This window comes from Rhineura floridana, chromosome 8 (assembly GCF_030035675.1).
Source record: "Rhineura floridana isolate rRhiFlo1 chromosome 8, rRhiFlo1.hap2, whole genome shotgun sequence".
NCBI lineage: Eukaryota > Metazoa > Chordata > Lepidosauria > Squamata > Rhineuridae > Rhineura > Rhineura floridana.
The window spans coordinates 14,390,381-14,403,762 of record NC_084487.1 but is presented as its reverse complement, the minus strand read 5'-3'; the positions used below and the strand labels follow the sequence as shown (position 1 = coordinate 14,403,762).

Genomic DNA, 13,382 nt, shown 5'->3' with positions numbered 1-13,382 from the left:
CTAATATGGCATACCTTTTCAAAACAGCGTGGGGGAGAGCCTTTCATTTGCGGTGCTTTGTCTTGATGCTACTTCTCTTGCCAGCGTTTCCCTAGCTCTTGGCCCACACTTTCTTGGCCTCCATGTCCCAGGCTGCCCTTTTATTCTTTGTAAGTAGTTTTCTGATACTATTGATGACAACATGGTGCTACATCTAGATGTGATGGTTTCACAAATGTGTAGAAACAAAATCGCATCGGCTGCCAAAGACAATTGTGTTTAAATGACAGCATAGGCCAGGGTTGAGTAACCCTTTTCTTCTTCTTCTTCTTCTCTTGAGGCTGTGTTCTGTCAGGGGCCACATGCTGTCAGTAGGCAGGGCCACGGCCCAAAGTGGTCCCTTCTCTCCCTGCCTTTCTCTGTGACATCCCTTCCTCTCCCTCCTTTCCTCCTTCGTGCTCAGAGAAGGGCAGATCACTCTTTTCAGAGGTCTGAACTGATCACTTGCAGAGAGCGTCTGAATTAGGCCACAGGTTGCCCACCCTTTGTGTAGGCAAATGATGCTGAGGATAGGGAGGGCAAAGAGGAGGAAGGAAAATGGTACAGAAGCAGATGTAAGGGAAATGAAAGGATGCTGAATAGCACTAAAACTGTAGGGGGGTATATACAACCCCATTCATGGGCTGAAAGCATGAGGGATCCTGTGTGTGTGGGAGGGATGGGCAAATGGCTCAGCTTCACTTTCTGTCCATTTTTCATATTTCTGGTTTTAAGTTCAGTTCTCCACATCCATTTGTGATTTTTTAAAGTTCTCATGAAAATTCATCAGCATTTTAGTGCAAATTTCTCCCAATATACACATTTTTGTATGCAATTTTGCCTAATATGCACATCTTTGCAAGCAGTTTCCCCTAATATGCATTTTATGTGTTATTTTCACAAAAAGTTTGCATTTTATATGCATGTTATGTATATATTATGCATTTTTGGTACAAGTTATTTGGAGAAATGGATCGCAACATTGGAAAAAGCGCAAACTTTGCAGGATAGCTGTGTTTCAGTTTGCATATTGTTTCAGAAAGTGTGAAACAGTTTCACATTAAAATCCAAACCAAATTACCACATGTGTTTTCAGTGTGTGACTGGATTCATGTGAACTCCCTTAATATGAATGTTTGTCAATGGATTTTCTTTTCCAGTAATATGTTTGGATGCATTGAAAATTTTACCTTGGAAGGCAATTCTAAAACCCCAAATAAAAGTTAATGTTCTACATATTCTACATTTTGTAGCTGACCTGGCTAATTTGACTTAAAATATCCTTACGGTACGGTATCATTTTTATGGACAGGCATGGATTTCATAGACATAAGTAGAGACTGACGTTTCTTTTGGTCTGCCTCTATGTGAGTGCTAGAAATGTTGTCTGGAGGTCCAAGATGAGTCCAACTTCAGAATATTGTGTAGCTTTATTTCTAAATGCTAATTAGTGACAAAGGGCATTTCCACATGTTCAAGCAGCAACCACTGCATGACAACTGATAACCAACCCATGGCTGACATTACATCACATCTTGACTACCATTGTTTGGCAATTGCCTTGGGTGCAAATGGCCAATGGCTATATGATAACGGATTATTGCAGATTTCACACAGTCAGATTGTGGATGACAGAACAGCGCAAGACATTTGAAAAAATGTACTGTGTGAATTAACCTCCCCACCCAAACAGAAATAACCAAAAGTTGGGTGCAACTTTTAATGCATTTGAATTAAAAAAAAAACACTAACATTGCACGACACTTGAAAGTGTGTACCTGAAGGAGCATCATATTCATGACCAATGGTGGAAAAGACAATGAATGACTTAGGCCTGGGGGGGGGGGTCGGGGAGGAAGGAGGTAACTTTGCCCTATTTGTACCAAAATCAGTAAATAATGGACATCAGTTTTAGTGCTGCCCAGCTAGTTTTCATTTTTAACTCATCCTTGTATTTAAGCATTAATCCAGTAGATATAGGGTAGAAGAAATTGCAGGCAAGTGCATGGAATGTCAGGGAGGCGAGTGAGTGAACTGGTGAAGGAGGCAGAACATTCCGTTGCTCTTCTGCGTACAGCACAGAAATGCAGTGGGTTGCTGTAAGAGGGGCAAAGATCTCCGCCTCTCTTCTGCCAGCCCCCAGCAGCCTGGTAAATTCTTTTTGCATGCTAATAAACTTTTGTGAACTTATTTACAAGGCTGCTTTTCACGAATGAAAAAGACGGCTTTTGAAATTGGCATTTTTGTTCTCACATTCTCCAAAGGTGACTTACATGAAAAGGCTGCGAAATAGTGCATATTCAAGATGATTTTATAGCAATTCTGAGACATACTGAAAGCTTAGCCAACACAGCTTAGCCTTATTTTGCTTCTGATCTCTAATGACTTTAAAAGTGCATTGATTTTTAGCTTTTTTAGCCTGGCATTGTTTGGAACTTGGTGGTTGTTTTTTTTAAAAAAATCTCAGCATGTTCCACTCAATTTCTTCCAAACATTATTATTATTATTATTGCCACGACTTTAAAAAGGTTTTCAAATGAAGCAAGTCTAAATATACAAACAGAGGCTGAGGCACATTACCATTATAGAGCTAAGGCATGAAACTTACAGAAAACCAAGGCTATTTTTTTTTTAAAGTTTCAATATCTTTGCCCCTGTGGTCAATGAGCAAAACAAAGAATACATTTTACAGTCAAACAGACTGTTTTATGGAAAGCAATTTGTGAATCTAAAACATTGCTGGCTTGTTTATTTGTTTGTTTTTCTATCTGCATCTTCCTGGAAAGAATATCAAGTCAAGAAGGCATTAACATTTTAATTGAACTACATGATGGTCTGGTGCAAATGCAATGCTGGCACTTTGCAAACCATTGCATGCATGTCAGAGCCGGCCTCAGGTATGTGTCCTCCCTCTTCTGTTTACTAGGGTGAATTCCTCCCATATTTTCCCTGTTTGAAATAGTTTTGCAAACCTTGGCCAAGAAGATTAAACTTGTTGGTAATAATGCCCATGTAACAATAAAACATTTTATTGTTACATGTGCAACATGGTCTCTCTTGAAGACCTTTTTATGCTGACGAGCCTATGCAGCAGTTTAAATTTTCTTGATTAGCCAGTCATTTTAAGGATTATTTTGTACTGTTTTTATGGTGCTTTTCTGTTTTATTGTATACATTGGTACACTGCCTTAATATTTTACATAAGTTGGTGGTATATAAATACTTTTATAAATAAATAAATAAAATTACCAAACATAGCTAATCTCAACCAGGTCTCTTTGGGGCCGAGGTTTGCTAAATTCCTTCAAACCCTGGTTTAAAATTCTGGTTAAAAGGGGGACCCCCTTACCATGGCATTAAACAGGATGGATGAGTATGTCAGTTTCAGGTTCTCATTTTTCCAATCTTAAGTTTAGTTCTCCACATTTCCAACTCACTCTGTGATATTTTTTGGGGGTGGAGGGGGGTGGAAGTCTTTTTGAAAATTCTTCCGCATTTTAGTCTGAATTTCTCCTATACATTTTTGTATGCAAATATACACATCTTTGCCAAGCAATATCCCCTAATGTAATGTGTTTTTGTATGTTATTTTTAGTAATATATGCATTTATATGCACATGTCGCCCTGCTATATGCATTTTTGTACACATTTCTTGGCGGGAGAACCACACTGCAAAATTCAGAGAAGTGTGGATTTTGAAAGATGGCTCTGTTTCACTTTGCATATTGTTTCAAAAAGTGCAAATTCAGTTAGTTCACCTTTAAATGCAAACTATATTGACTTTCTAGCAGTGGATAAGGTAAAGGAGGGAAGAGGGGATTTTATTTGGGAGGGGGCAGAGGAATATGCATTGCAGAGACTGGCTCTTCATTTGCAGCAATACACTGGATCTCAGAGGAAGCAATGTCTGCTTGAACCCAAAGCTAATTTACACTGGCTCATTAAATTCTACCAATGCATTTTAACATCATACAGCGTTTTGTCATCATTAACATGGAAGTCCTTAACACCAGAGAAGACAATGCCCTCATAGGAATTAATGGGCATAGCTGAGCAATATCAACAAAATGGAACATTAAAATTTACTAAGAGATTTTGCTACTTTGTATTTTTCCAATACAACCAACCAGGTGACAATATTTTAACTATTTAGACACATGACAGGTTTTTGCAATCATATTTGAGGAAACTTTTTTTTTGGACAATTAAAAAATTATTCAAACAAAGCAACAACTTTCTATACATAATGCTAGACAAACAGGTTTAGTAGTAAAATGGTAAATGGTCTACAGTACCTCGGCTAGATTCCATATTGAGGCTGTGCACTAAAATTAAAGAGGTCCAAATTTACCATCAGTCTCAAAGTCATCTATCTTTCAAACATTACTCATTGTAAGCAGATAAATAAGGGTTACCCATTTTTATTATCTCAACTGCAGTAAAATCATTACACAAGATGAAGGCTCTGATGCAGCTGTTCCCAAGTTAGGTGAACCAATTGCCCTCTCTTATCCCACCTTCCCAGCCTTTTCCCAACGTCTTGTGGGTTGCTTCTGCTCTCTGCTTCTTGGCACCTCTGAACCTACTGTGCAGTGCAATCTCTTGATCTGCTTTCTCCCCCTCTATCATTCCTCTATGGAAACAAGAAGTTTAATTCTTCATGGTTCTCATAGAGCAGTGGTTCTAAGGCATGGAACTGAAATCGCCCACCAATGGCCACTCAAGGAAAGAGACCTCTGGATGTCATTTTGCTCATCACATCTGCAGCCCATTGCCCTGGTTTTTTCAACAGGCAAAAGGAGCAAATACTTTTTCTACCGCAAGTCTTCTTGAGAACATGAGGGTTCATATGCCTTTTATTCAAGGAAGGAAGCAATTGAAGACTACAGCAGCATCTGGAGGTGTACATGTGTACGTGTGCATGTGTTTGGTGGTGTGTGCGCATGTGTGTGTGTGTAGATGATTCAAAGATTTACTGGACTGGACTGCCTTCAAGTCAATCCTGACTTATGGCGACTCTACGAATAGGGTTTTCATGGTAAGCGGTATTCAGAGGGGGTTTACCATTGCCTTCCTCTGAGGCTGAGAGGCAGTGACTGGACCAGAGTCACCCAGTGAGCTTCATGGCTGTTTGGGGATTCGAACCCTGGTCTCCCAGGTTGTAGTCCAACACCTTAACTACTACACCACACTAGCTCTCGATTTACTGAAAGGATTCCCTTAAACAAATGCCAAATATGCAAACAATATACAGTAGGATAGAAACAAGTTGATGACAAAGCCACAATCCACACCCCAACCGGATCAGGGAGCATCTGTGGGCTGGGATACATGTTCCAGCAGCCATATGGATGACAACTGTAACACTGTCCATGTGGTAGTTGGCTCACTCCATGGCCACAGAAAATACTGTAACTCACCATATAGATTGCCACCATGTAGAGAACAATCTACTTGATGGTAATAGCAGACATTGCTGGTGAATAATATGTGACCACTGTATGCAGAAAGCACCAGCTGTAAACTCTTTCACATGGTATCTTGTAACATGCAAACCGGATTATTATTATTATTATTATTTATTAAATTTATATACCGCCCGACTAGCGATAGCTCTCTGGGCGGTGAACATAAAATAGTATAAAAATACAATGAATAACAAAATAATATTAAAATACAATCAACAATACAATAAACATTATTAAAATTAGATCAATGTAACTTAAAATGCTTCAGAGAATAGGAAGGTTTTGACCTGGCGCCGGAAGGAAAGCAGAGTCGGCGCCAGGCGTACTTCCTCAGGGAGACTGTTCCATAGTTCGGGGGCCACCACTGAGAAGGCCCTAGATCTTGTCATCACCCTCCGGGCCTCCCTGTGAGTTGAAACCCGGAGGAGGGCCTTCGTAGCAGAACGTAGTGCACGGGCCGGTTCATATCGGAAGAGGCGTTCCGCAAGGTATCGTGGTCCCGCACCGTATAAGGCTTTATAGGTTAATACCAACACTTTGAATCTAGCCCGGAAACATATTGGCAACCAGTGCAAGCTGGCCAGAACAGGTGTTATATGCTCGGACCGCTTGGTCCTTGTCAGCAATCTGGCCGCCGCATTTTGCACTAGTTGTAGCTTCCGAACTGTCTTCAAAGGTAGCCCTACGTAAAGCGCATTACAGTAATCCAAACGTGAGGTTACCAGATCATGTACCACTGATGTAAGGTCCTCTTTACTCAAATAGGGACGTAGCTGGGCTACCAACCGAAGTTGGTAAAACGCATTCCTAACCACCGAGGCTACTTGAGCCTCAAGTGAGAGGGAAGAGTCTAAAAAGACTCCCAGACTACGAACCCGGTCCTTTAGGGGGAGTGTAAACCCATCCAGGACAGGGTATATATCCACCATCCGATCAGAGAACCCGTCCACCAACAGCATCTCAGTCTTGTCTGGATTGAGCTTCAGTTTGTTAACTCTCATCCAGTCCATTGTCGAGGCCAGGCAACGGTTCAGCAAATCGACAGCCTCACCTGAAGAAGATGAAAAGGAGAAGTAGAGCTGCGTGTCATCAGCATACTGATGACAACGCACTCCAAAACTCCTGATGACCTCTCCCAACGGCTTCATGTAGATATTAAAAAGCAGGGGGGACAAAACTGACCCCTGCGGGACCCCATATTGGAGAGCCCGCGGTGTCGAGCAATGTTCCCCAAGCACTACCTTCTGGAGACGACCCGCCAAGTAGGAGCGGAACCACTGCCAAGCAGTACCTCCAACTCCCAACTCCGCGAGCCTCTCCAGAAGGATACCATGGTCGATGGTATCAAAAGCCGCTGAGAGATGAAGGAGAATCAACAGAGTTACACTCCCTCTGTCTCTTTCCCGACATAGGTCATCGTACAGGGCGACCAAGGCTGTCTCAGTGCCAAAACCGGGCCTAAAACCCGATTGAAATGGATCTAGATAATCAGTTTCATCCAATAGCGCCTGGAGCTGGCCAGCAACCACCCGTTCCAAGACCTTGCCCAGGAAGGTAGGTATGCCCAGCTTCAAGAAGCAAGCTGGTGTACATCATCCTCATTCCAGAATGCATGGCTCAAAGGGGAATAAACAGCGGTTAGTTGTAGCCTGAGACCTGCTCTGGCAGCTCCTGCTCACCTTAGAGTTTTCATCATGGGACTCACCAAATGGGAAACAACTTCAGAAAAAGGAAGCTTTTGTTGAGGAGTAATTGCTCCAGCAATTCTCAGGGTTTTTTCCCTCCTGTTCATAGAAATTTCAGTCATGGCAAAATATACAGGCCTGCTACCAGAAATGATAGCACCATGTTGAGATCCCTCCACACCCTTCATAACATCTGATGAGACATAGCTCAGTGGTCCCAGGATACAGGTATGCTGAACTGGACATTATGGGGAGGAGAATAAAGGACTTAACATGGGGCTGTTGCTTTTGGCAGCAACCCCATGTTCAGTATTGCTTGTAGTTCTGTCCTCTCCCCCTGGCTTTCTTAGCGCTAATGGTACATGCCAAGTTAGCCATTGTCTAACAGGCCGGACAAACTTAAGCAATAAGGAATAAAGGGAATCATTAAGGTGTAGTTTATGCATTTATCACAATTTCTACTCGCTAAGAACTGAGGGAGCTTCCGAACTGCCGCTATTTTGCAGGCAGGATTCAATCACGAATTGGCAAGTTCAGATTGTGCAATTACAGTGGATTCGGTGCAACAAACCCACCTCCCCCCCAACACTCCCCAAATATTCCCCATTCTCAGAGTCTTCTCTGAGGAAGGGAACTCAGGGTCCTTCACCACAACCCCGTGTCTATGGTAACCTCCTCTCACTGTAGTCTAGGAATGCACTCTGCTGAAGTTAGCAGATAACAAATTAAGTACCAAGTGGGATGTTTATTTATTTATTATTTATTTATTGCATTTATACCCCGCCTTTCTTTCCATGATAGAAACCCAAGGCGGCTTACATATGGTTCCCAGGCAGTCTCCCATCCAGGCACTGACCAGACCGGACCCTGCTTAGCTTCAGCAGGATGCTGGCCTCATGTGCCTTCAGACCATAGCCTGGGATAGCACAATTGGAGCCATCTTCAATCTGTTTACCATTTGTTTGGTTTCCCTGCCAGTCATTAATTTAAAAAATGTGCTAGTAACTGGGGGGGGGCAGGGTTTGTGGGATGCACTGTGGAAGCAAGGGAAAGTTTCTGCCTTGTGTTTTTTCTTAAACAGGGATGGAATTGAAAATCTTGATGCCAAGCTTATCCAAATGGGGTTTTTTTTCTAATGACCATCTTTGTCTTTGATCTTGATGAGAAGCAAGCTATTTTTGTCCTAGTTTTTATTAGTTTACATATTATATTCATTGTTATTCACTTTATTATACATTCAATATTATACAGTATACACTGCAGGTTTTCTAAAGTAACCAGCACTTAAGCAGATAATATAACTGTATAAAATATGAATATATTAATACTCATAAAATTATACTTCAGAAATAGAGTACTGCGTGGGGCTTGACTCTTTTAGTATGACATGTATAAAATATGTATTTTTGCATATCATTTTGCATATATTTAGACTTTTTTAAAAAGTAGCATAAGCAAGCACTCAGTGCAAGCAGTGGTCTTATGTGGGCAGAGCGTTATTGGGATGGAACTGCCAAATTCCATGTATTAATACACTGAAAATGGATTCTTCCTCTATCCCTAGGCACAAGCCTTCTTCTTGGCAAGGTGAGGGTGCCCCTGCCATCAAAGTATTGTGAATAGTTTCATCCCTGCCTCCAAAACTAAAATGTCTTTCCCAAATTCACCACTTTTGAATGGGGGCAAATTTATTGCAGGGGGGAGTGCATTTGGTTCAACCCTAGACTTATGTGCTAAGGATATGCATACACAGTGAAAATATTTTGCAAACTTTCCTTCTGTTGACACGTGTAATTTACATGCATCCTTTATTTAATGTAGTAAAAATCAATCAATGGGTCCTCTATTTATGCTTCCTTCTTGCACAGAAAGAAGACCTGAGCTAGAGGAGACATTTTAATAATGCACCTTAATGATGGGCAAATACCAAAGGTGCTTTTTAAAACACTGCACGCTTCCTTGAGCCTACAAAATAGGGTAGGTCATAAATCTCAACAATAATAATACCACCCCATAAAGAGCCATAGCTCTAAGCAGTCATTTGAGATCAAGAGGACAGCTAGACAGCTTTATGTCCACTAATAATGTTTACACTTATGCACATTAAGATAGGACTAATCAAATCTCATGCTTCAAGGTGCAAACTGCAAGAATTAAAAAATATCTCTCCCCCCCACCACATCCACACACATTAGACATCAGAATGTCTACATCACCTCACACCTTTCTCTAAAGTACCAGTGTTGTGTCGCACAGCAAAGACTAGTTTCTTTAACCTGGGGTCCTCCAGAAGTTTTGGAGTACGACGCCTATCAGCCTCAGCATGGCCAGGGATGATGGGAGTTGTGGGCCAAAACATCTGGACAGCACCAGGACAGGGAGGGCTGAAACAGACTCTGCCCTTCTGTTGAAAAATTAGACTTTTGCCCTAGGCTCAGAGTACAGAGATGGGGGAGAGGGTTAGAGATGAACTGCCCTAAAGTGGTCCACTCTAGGCCTTGTTCTGGTTTCCGTAAGGTACAACTCAGTTGGATTACTCCTACACAAGTGAGAGACTGATGTGGTTAACATGGTGTCTAGTTTGGTCCTCCGTATCACCCTGTTAGTCAAAGCTGGAGAAGGGTGAAAGACTGGTTAAGAATAAGGAAAGAACAACACCTCGGAAGGCCAAGGGAGAGCATTGAGGGGAAAGGTATGGTTGACCAAGTGCAATGTGACAAAGAAGAAGAAGAAGGACTGATTGGAGGCCCTTGGACTGAGAGTCAGGATGAACCCTGGCAACTGAAAGAGCGGGGAAGCGCGTATTGAGCATGGCCAAGAATCAAATTGGAGGATGGAAGCAATAGTGCATTTAGATCACACACAGCTTGTCGAGTTTCCATCTTGGAATTTGTAACTCAGTGAAAGAGCATGCAGAAGGCCCCAGATTCAACCCCTGGCATCACCAGGTAGTGCTGAGAGAGACTCAGAGAGCTGCTACCAGCCAGTGTAGACAATACTGAGCTGTGTAAGGCAGCTCTCTACATTCCTATGATTGGAGGTCTGGTGGCAGTTAGAAGCTGAATGAGAAACAGGCAATTAAAACAGTCCAGAAAAGGCTGATATAATGATTGTTCCATGCAAAGTCTTGAGAGGAACAGTGACAATCACTATTGATGGGGTTCCCTGGCCACACATCAGGTGTAGATAGAGAGGTCGTGGGCTCTCCGACCCTGGAGGCATTCAAGAGGCAGCTGGACAGCCATCTGTCGGGAATGCTTTGGTTTGGATTCCTGCATTGAGCAGGGGGTTGGACTTGATCGCCTTATAGGCCCTTCCAGGTTCGCTATTCTATGATTCTATGGACACAATGTGTGGCAAAATGGTCCTCTGAATGGACCTTGGTCTGTACAGTTTTCAAAACCTTTCAATTTGGGCAATTGTTTTCTGGGCAAGCTGAACCCTGGTGCTCTAATGGTTCTGCATTATATACTGTTGCAAATAATTTCATATAATTTAGGCTAATACGGCAGCTATGCTCATTTCTGGGCAGGGATAACATAGCACAGGGATCATGCACTGGTAACCTCACTGGAATATTGCAATGAGCTTTATGTAGGGCTGCCTTTAAGGTTGGTCGGAAGCTGCAGCCACTAGATTGCTATGTGGAGCAGCGTATGATCACCATGTGACATCCTTGCTAAGGGAAACTGCACTAGCTGCCAGTATGCTACCGGGCCACGTTTAAGGTTTTATTGTTGGTATATAAAGTCCTATACCCTTCTCCGACCACTTCAGTCGTCTGAAGAGGCCCTGTTGACAGTACGTCATATTTTGGTGGCTTGCCTCTACATTGGGGGTGGGAACCTTTTTCCATCCAAGAGCTGGATTCCCTCACAGAGGGCCGCATGCCAGTAGTCAAGGTGGGCAGAGGCTAGGGATGGAAAGATCTGTCCGTTTCGGTTCTCTCAGTTTCTCATTTTCCCAATGTTAAATTCAGTTCTCTCCATTTCTACAGCAAACTGTGAATTTTTTTTTTTAAATCCTAATGAAAATTCTCCACCATTTTAGTGTGAATTTCTCCAAATAATTTTTTGTAGGCGGTTTTGACAAAGGTATACATTTTTGCAAGCCATTTCTCATCATTTCATGCCTTTTCGCATGTTTTTTCCACTCACGTATTCATTTTTATGCACACTTTCCCCTAATATATGCATTTTGTAAATGTTGTTTAGTTGCTGAACTGCATCCCAAAATTCTAATAAATGTGAATTTCGAAGGATGGCTGTGTTTCGGTTCAATTACTGTTTTGGAAATTGCAAATTTGACAAATCCTGCTTGAAATGCGAATTGAATCGAAATTCTCACCCATCCCTAGCAGAGGCAAAAGTAGTTATGGTAATGGATGTGACTTTTCCCTTTGTACAGTAGGCTAGATTGAAGCCATGTCAGAGGTACAGACACACACACACACACACCTCCATCCAGGAAGCAAGAGGCATTATCACAGTTCAAGAACACATTCCAGCCAGGGAAAAGCACTTAAGTAGAATGGGAATCAGAGCAATTAACGGGTGTACCTTGGGGGGGGGCATGGCCCAAGAGAGTCCCGAGGGCCAGACAGAGAAGCCTAGAAGACTGCATGTGGTCCCTAGACCTGAGGGTTGCCTTCCCTGGAGATGGGACCTGCTGGTAAGGGTGGTAATAAATTTCATCATCGTCATCATCATCCCTGCTCTACATGAAACAGGACCTGTAGTGTGGTGGCTCCCTTCCTCTCAAAATATGCCAGCCGCTTACAATAATGGGCTTTCACTGTATGCAACAGATCATTTTATTCACCCAGGCTTTCCCAGTTTAGCATTGGTATTATTAATTTGACTACAGCCAGCACTGTGTTCATGCTGCTAGTTGTTTTATTCTGTTTTCATGATGCATTTTGTTTTTATATTATGCATCCTTTTCCTTTTAGGCCACTTGAATATTGCTTTTGCTTTTTTATTAAGCATAGTAACCTGCAACAAGCCTTCCGAATAGGGCAGGCTAGAGATGCAAATACATAACAAATGGCCAAATATGCTTAAAAAAGTGATGGATATAAACTGTTGCCAATCTTCTTATCAGGGTTCTTTTTCAGTAGCCAGGGTTGTTGAGCCAGATTAATCAGCTCTACTTCTAGAATGTCAGGGATTGCTACTAAACTCTAAAGGGCGTGAGCTTTCACTATTTTTCTGTGAGGCTGTCTTCTAGCTGTCCAGAACAGATCAATGATTGACTGGAGAAAGGTTTCTTAAAGCAATTTCCTCCTACAGACTGGTTCAGAAAGAAGCACAAGAACTTGTCACTGAACAGATTTAGGGATGCATCTATTACACTTGTCATCTCAATTGAAATGGTATCTTAACTCAGATTTGCTGTTATTCATCAGCACTGCAAGAGAACTTCAGTACCTGCAAACTGATAAGGACACTCTCTCCTTGATTTCATTCTCCCTTGTTCCCTGGTAGCTTGGTGACAAATATTCGTTTGGCAAAATAATGGCTATGGATGGACAAACTGGACTATTTTTGGTCCATATCACTACTGTATGTGTTCACCTCAAAATCTATTCCATTCTACTTATTGTGCACATTTAAAAATTCACATTTAAATACTATTCTTAAACATATTTTATCTCAAAATACACTTTTTAAAGTGTATTTATGTGTTTTGTATACATATGTATGTATTTTGTATTTATTTAACAAAATTTATATACCGCTTGATTGTAATAAAACTTCAAAGCAGTCTACAAAAATAAAATTTTCATCTGAGAACTGAGTCAGAACACTCAGAAAGTTTGAAAACCAGTGGATAATGCAAGTTATGATCAACACAGTAGTCCAGGAGGTATGGATGAGTTCAGTTCATCCTGGGATTCACAAAGACTGGATTTCTGAAGCATCCCTAATAATGGCAAATCTGGGGGGGGGAGTGATTCCCATCCTTCCTTTTGCCTGTTAAAAATGTGCACTTGTATTTATGTGACCCTTTCCACAAGTTCAACCATGTTTATCTTTTTCAGAAGGTCACCAACCTTCAATGAGAAAATCTGTTCCATATTTATGGTTGTAGTTTTGGGAAGCCTCACCTGTCCATTCATTCATTCATTCATTCATTCATTCATTCATTCATTCATTCATTCATTCATTCATTATTAAATTTATATCCCGTCCTTCCTCCCAGAAGGAG

The 13,382-nt window shown here is 41.6% G+C and overlaps 1 protein-coding gene across 19 annotated transcripts in view; it reads right to left on the bottom strand.

Moving 5' to 3' along the window:
* The window catches only part of CELF2 (CUGBP Elav-like family member 2), a 672,363-nt gene that overhangs the window by 76,382 nt on the left and 582,599 nt on the right, over positions 1-13,382 (bottom strand). For 14 of the 19 annotated variants that reach the window (XM_061638323.1, XM_061638322.1, XM_061638327.1 and 11 more), the window contains one exon: positions 4,315-4,344. The exons of the other annotated variants lie outside the window; for them this stretch is intronic. In XM_061638323.1, the coding sequence (XP_061494307.1) occupies positions 4,315-4,344 (30 nt within the window). The remainder of the gene's footprint in view (positions 1-4,314; positions 4,345-13,382) is intronic. 19 annotated transcript variants of the gene reach the window in all.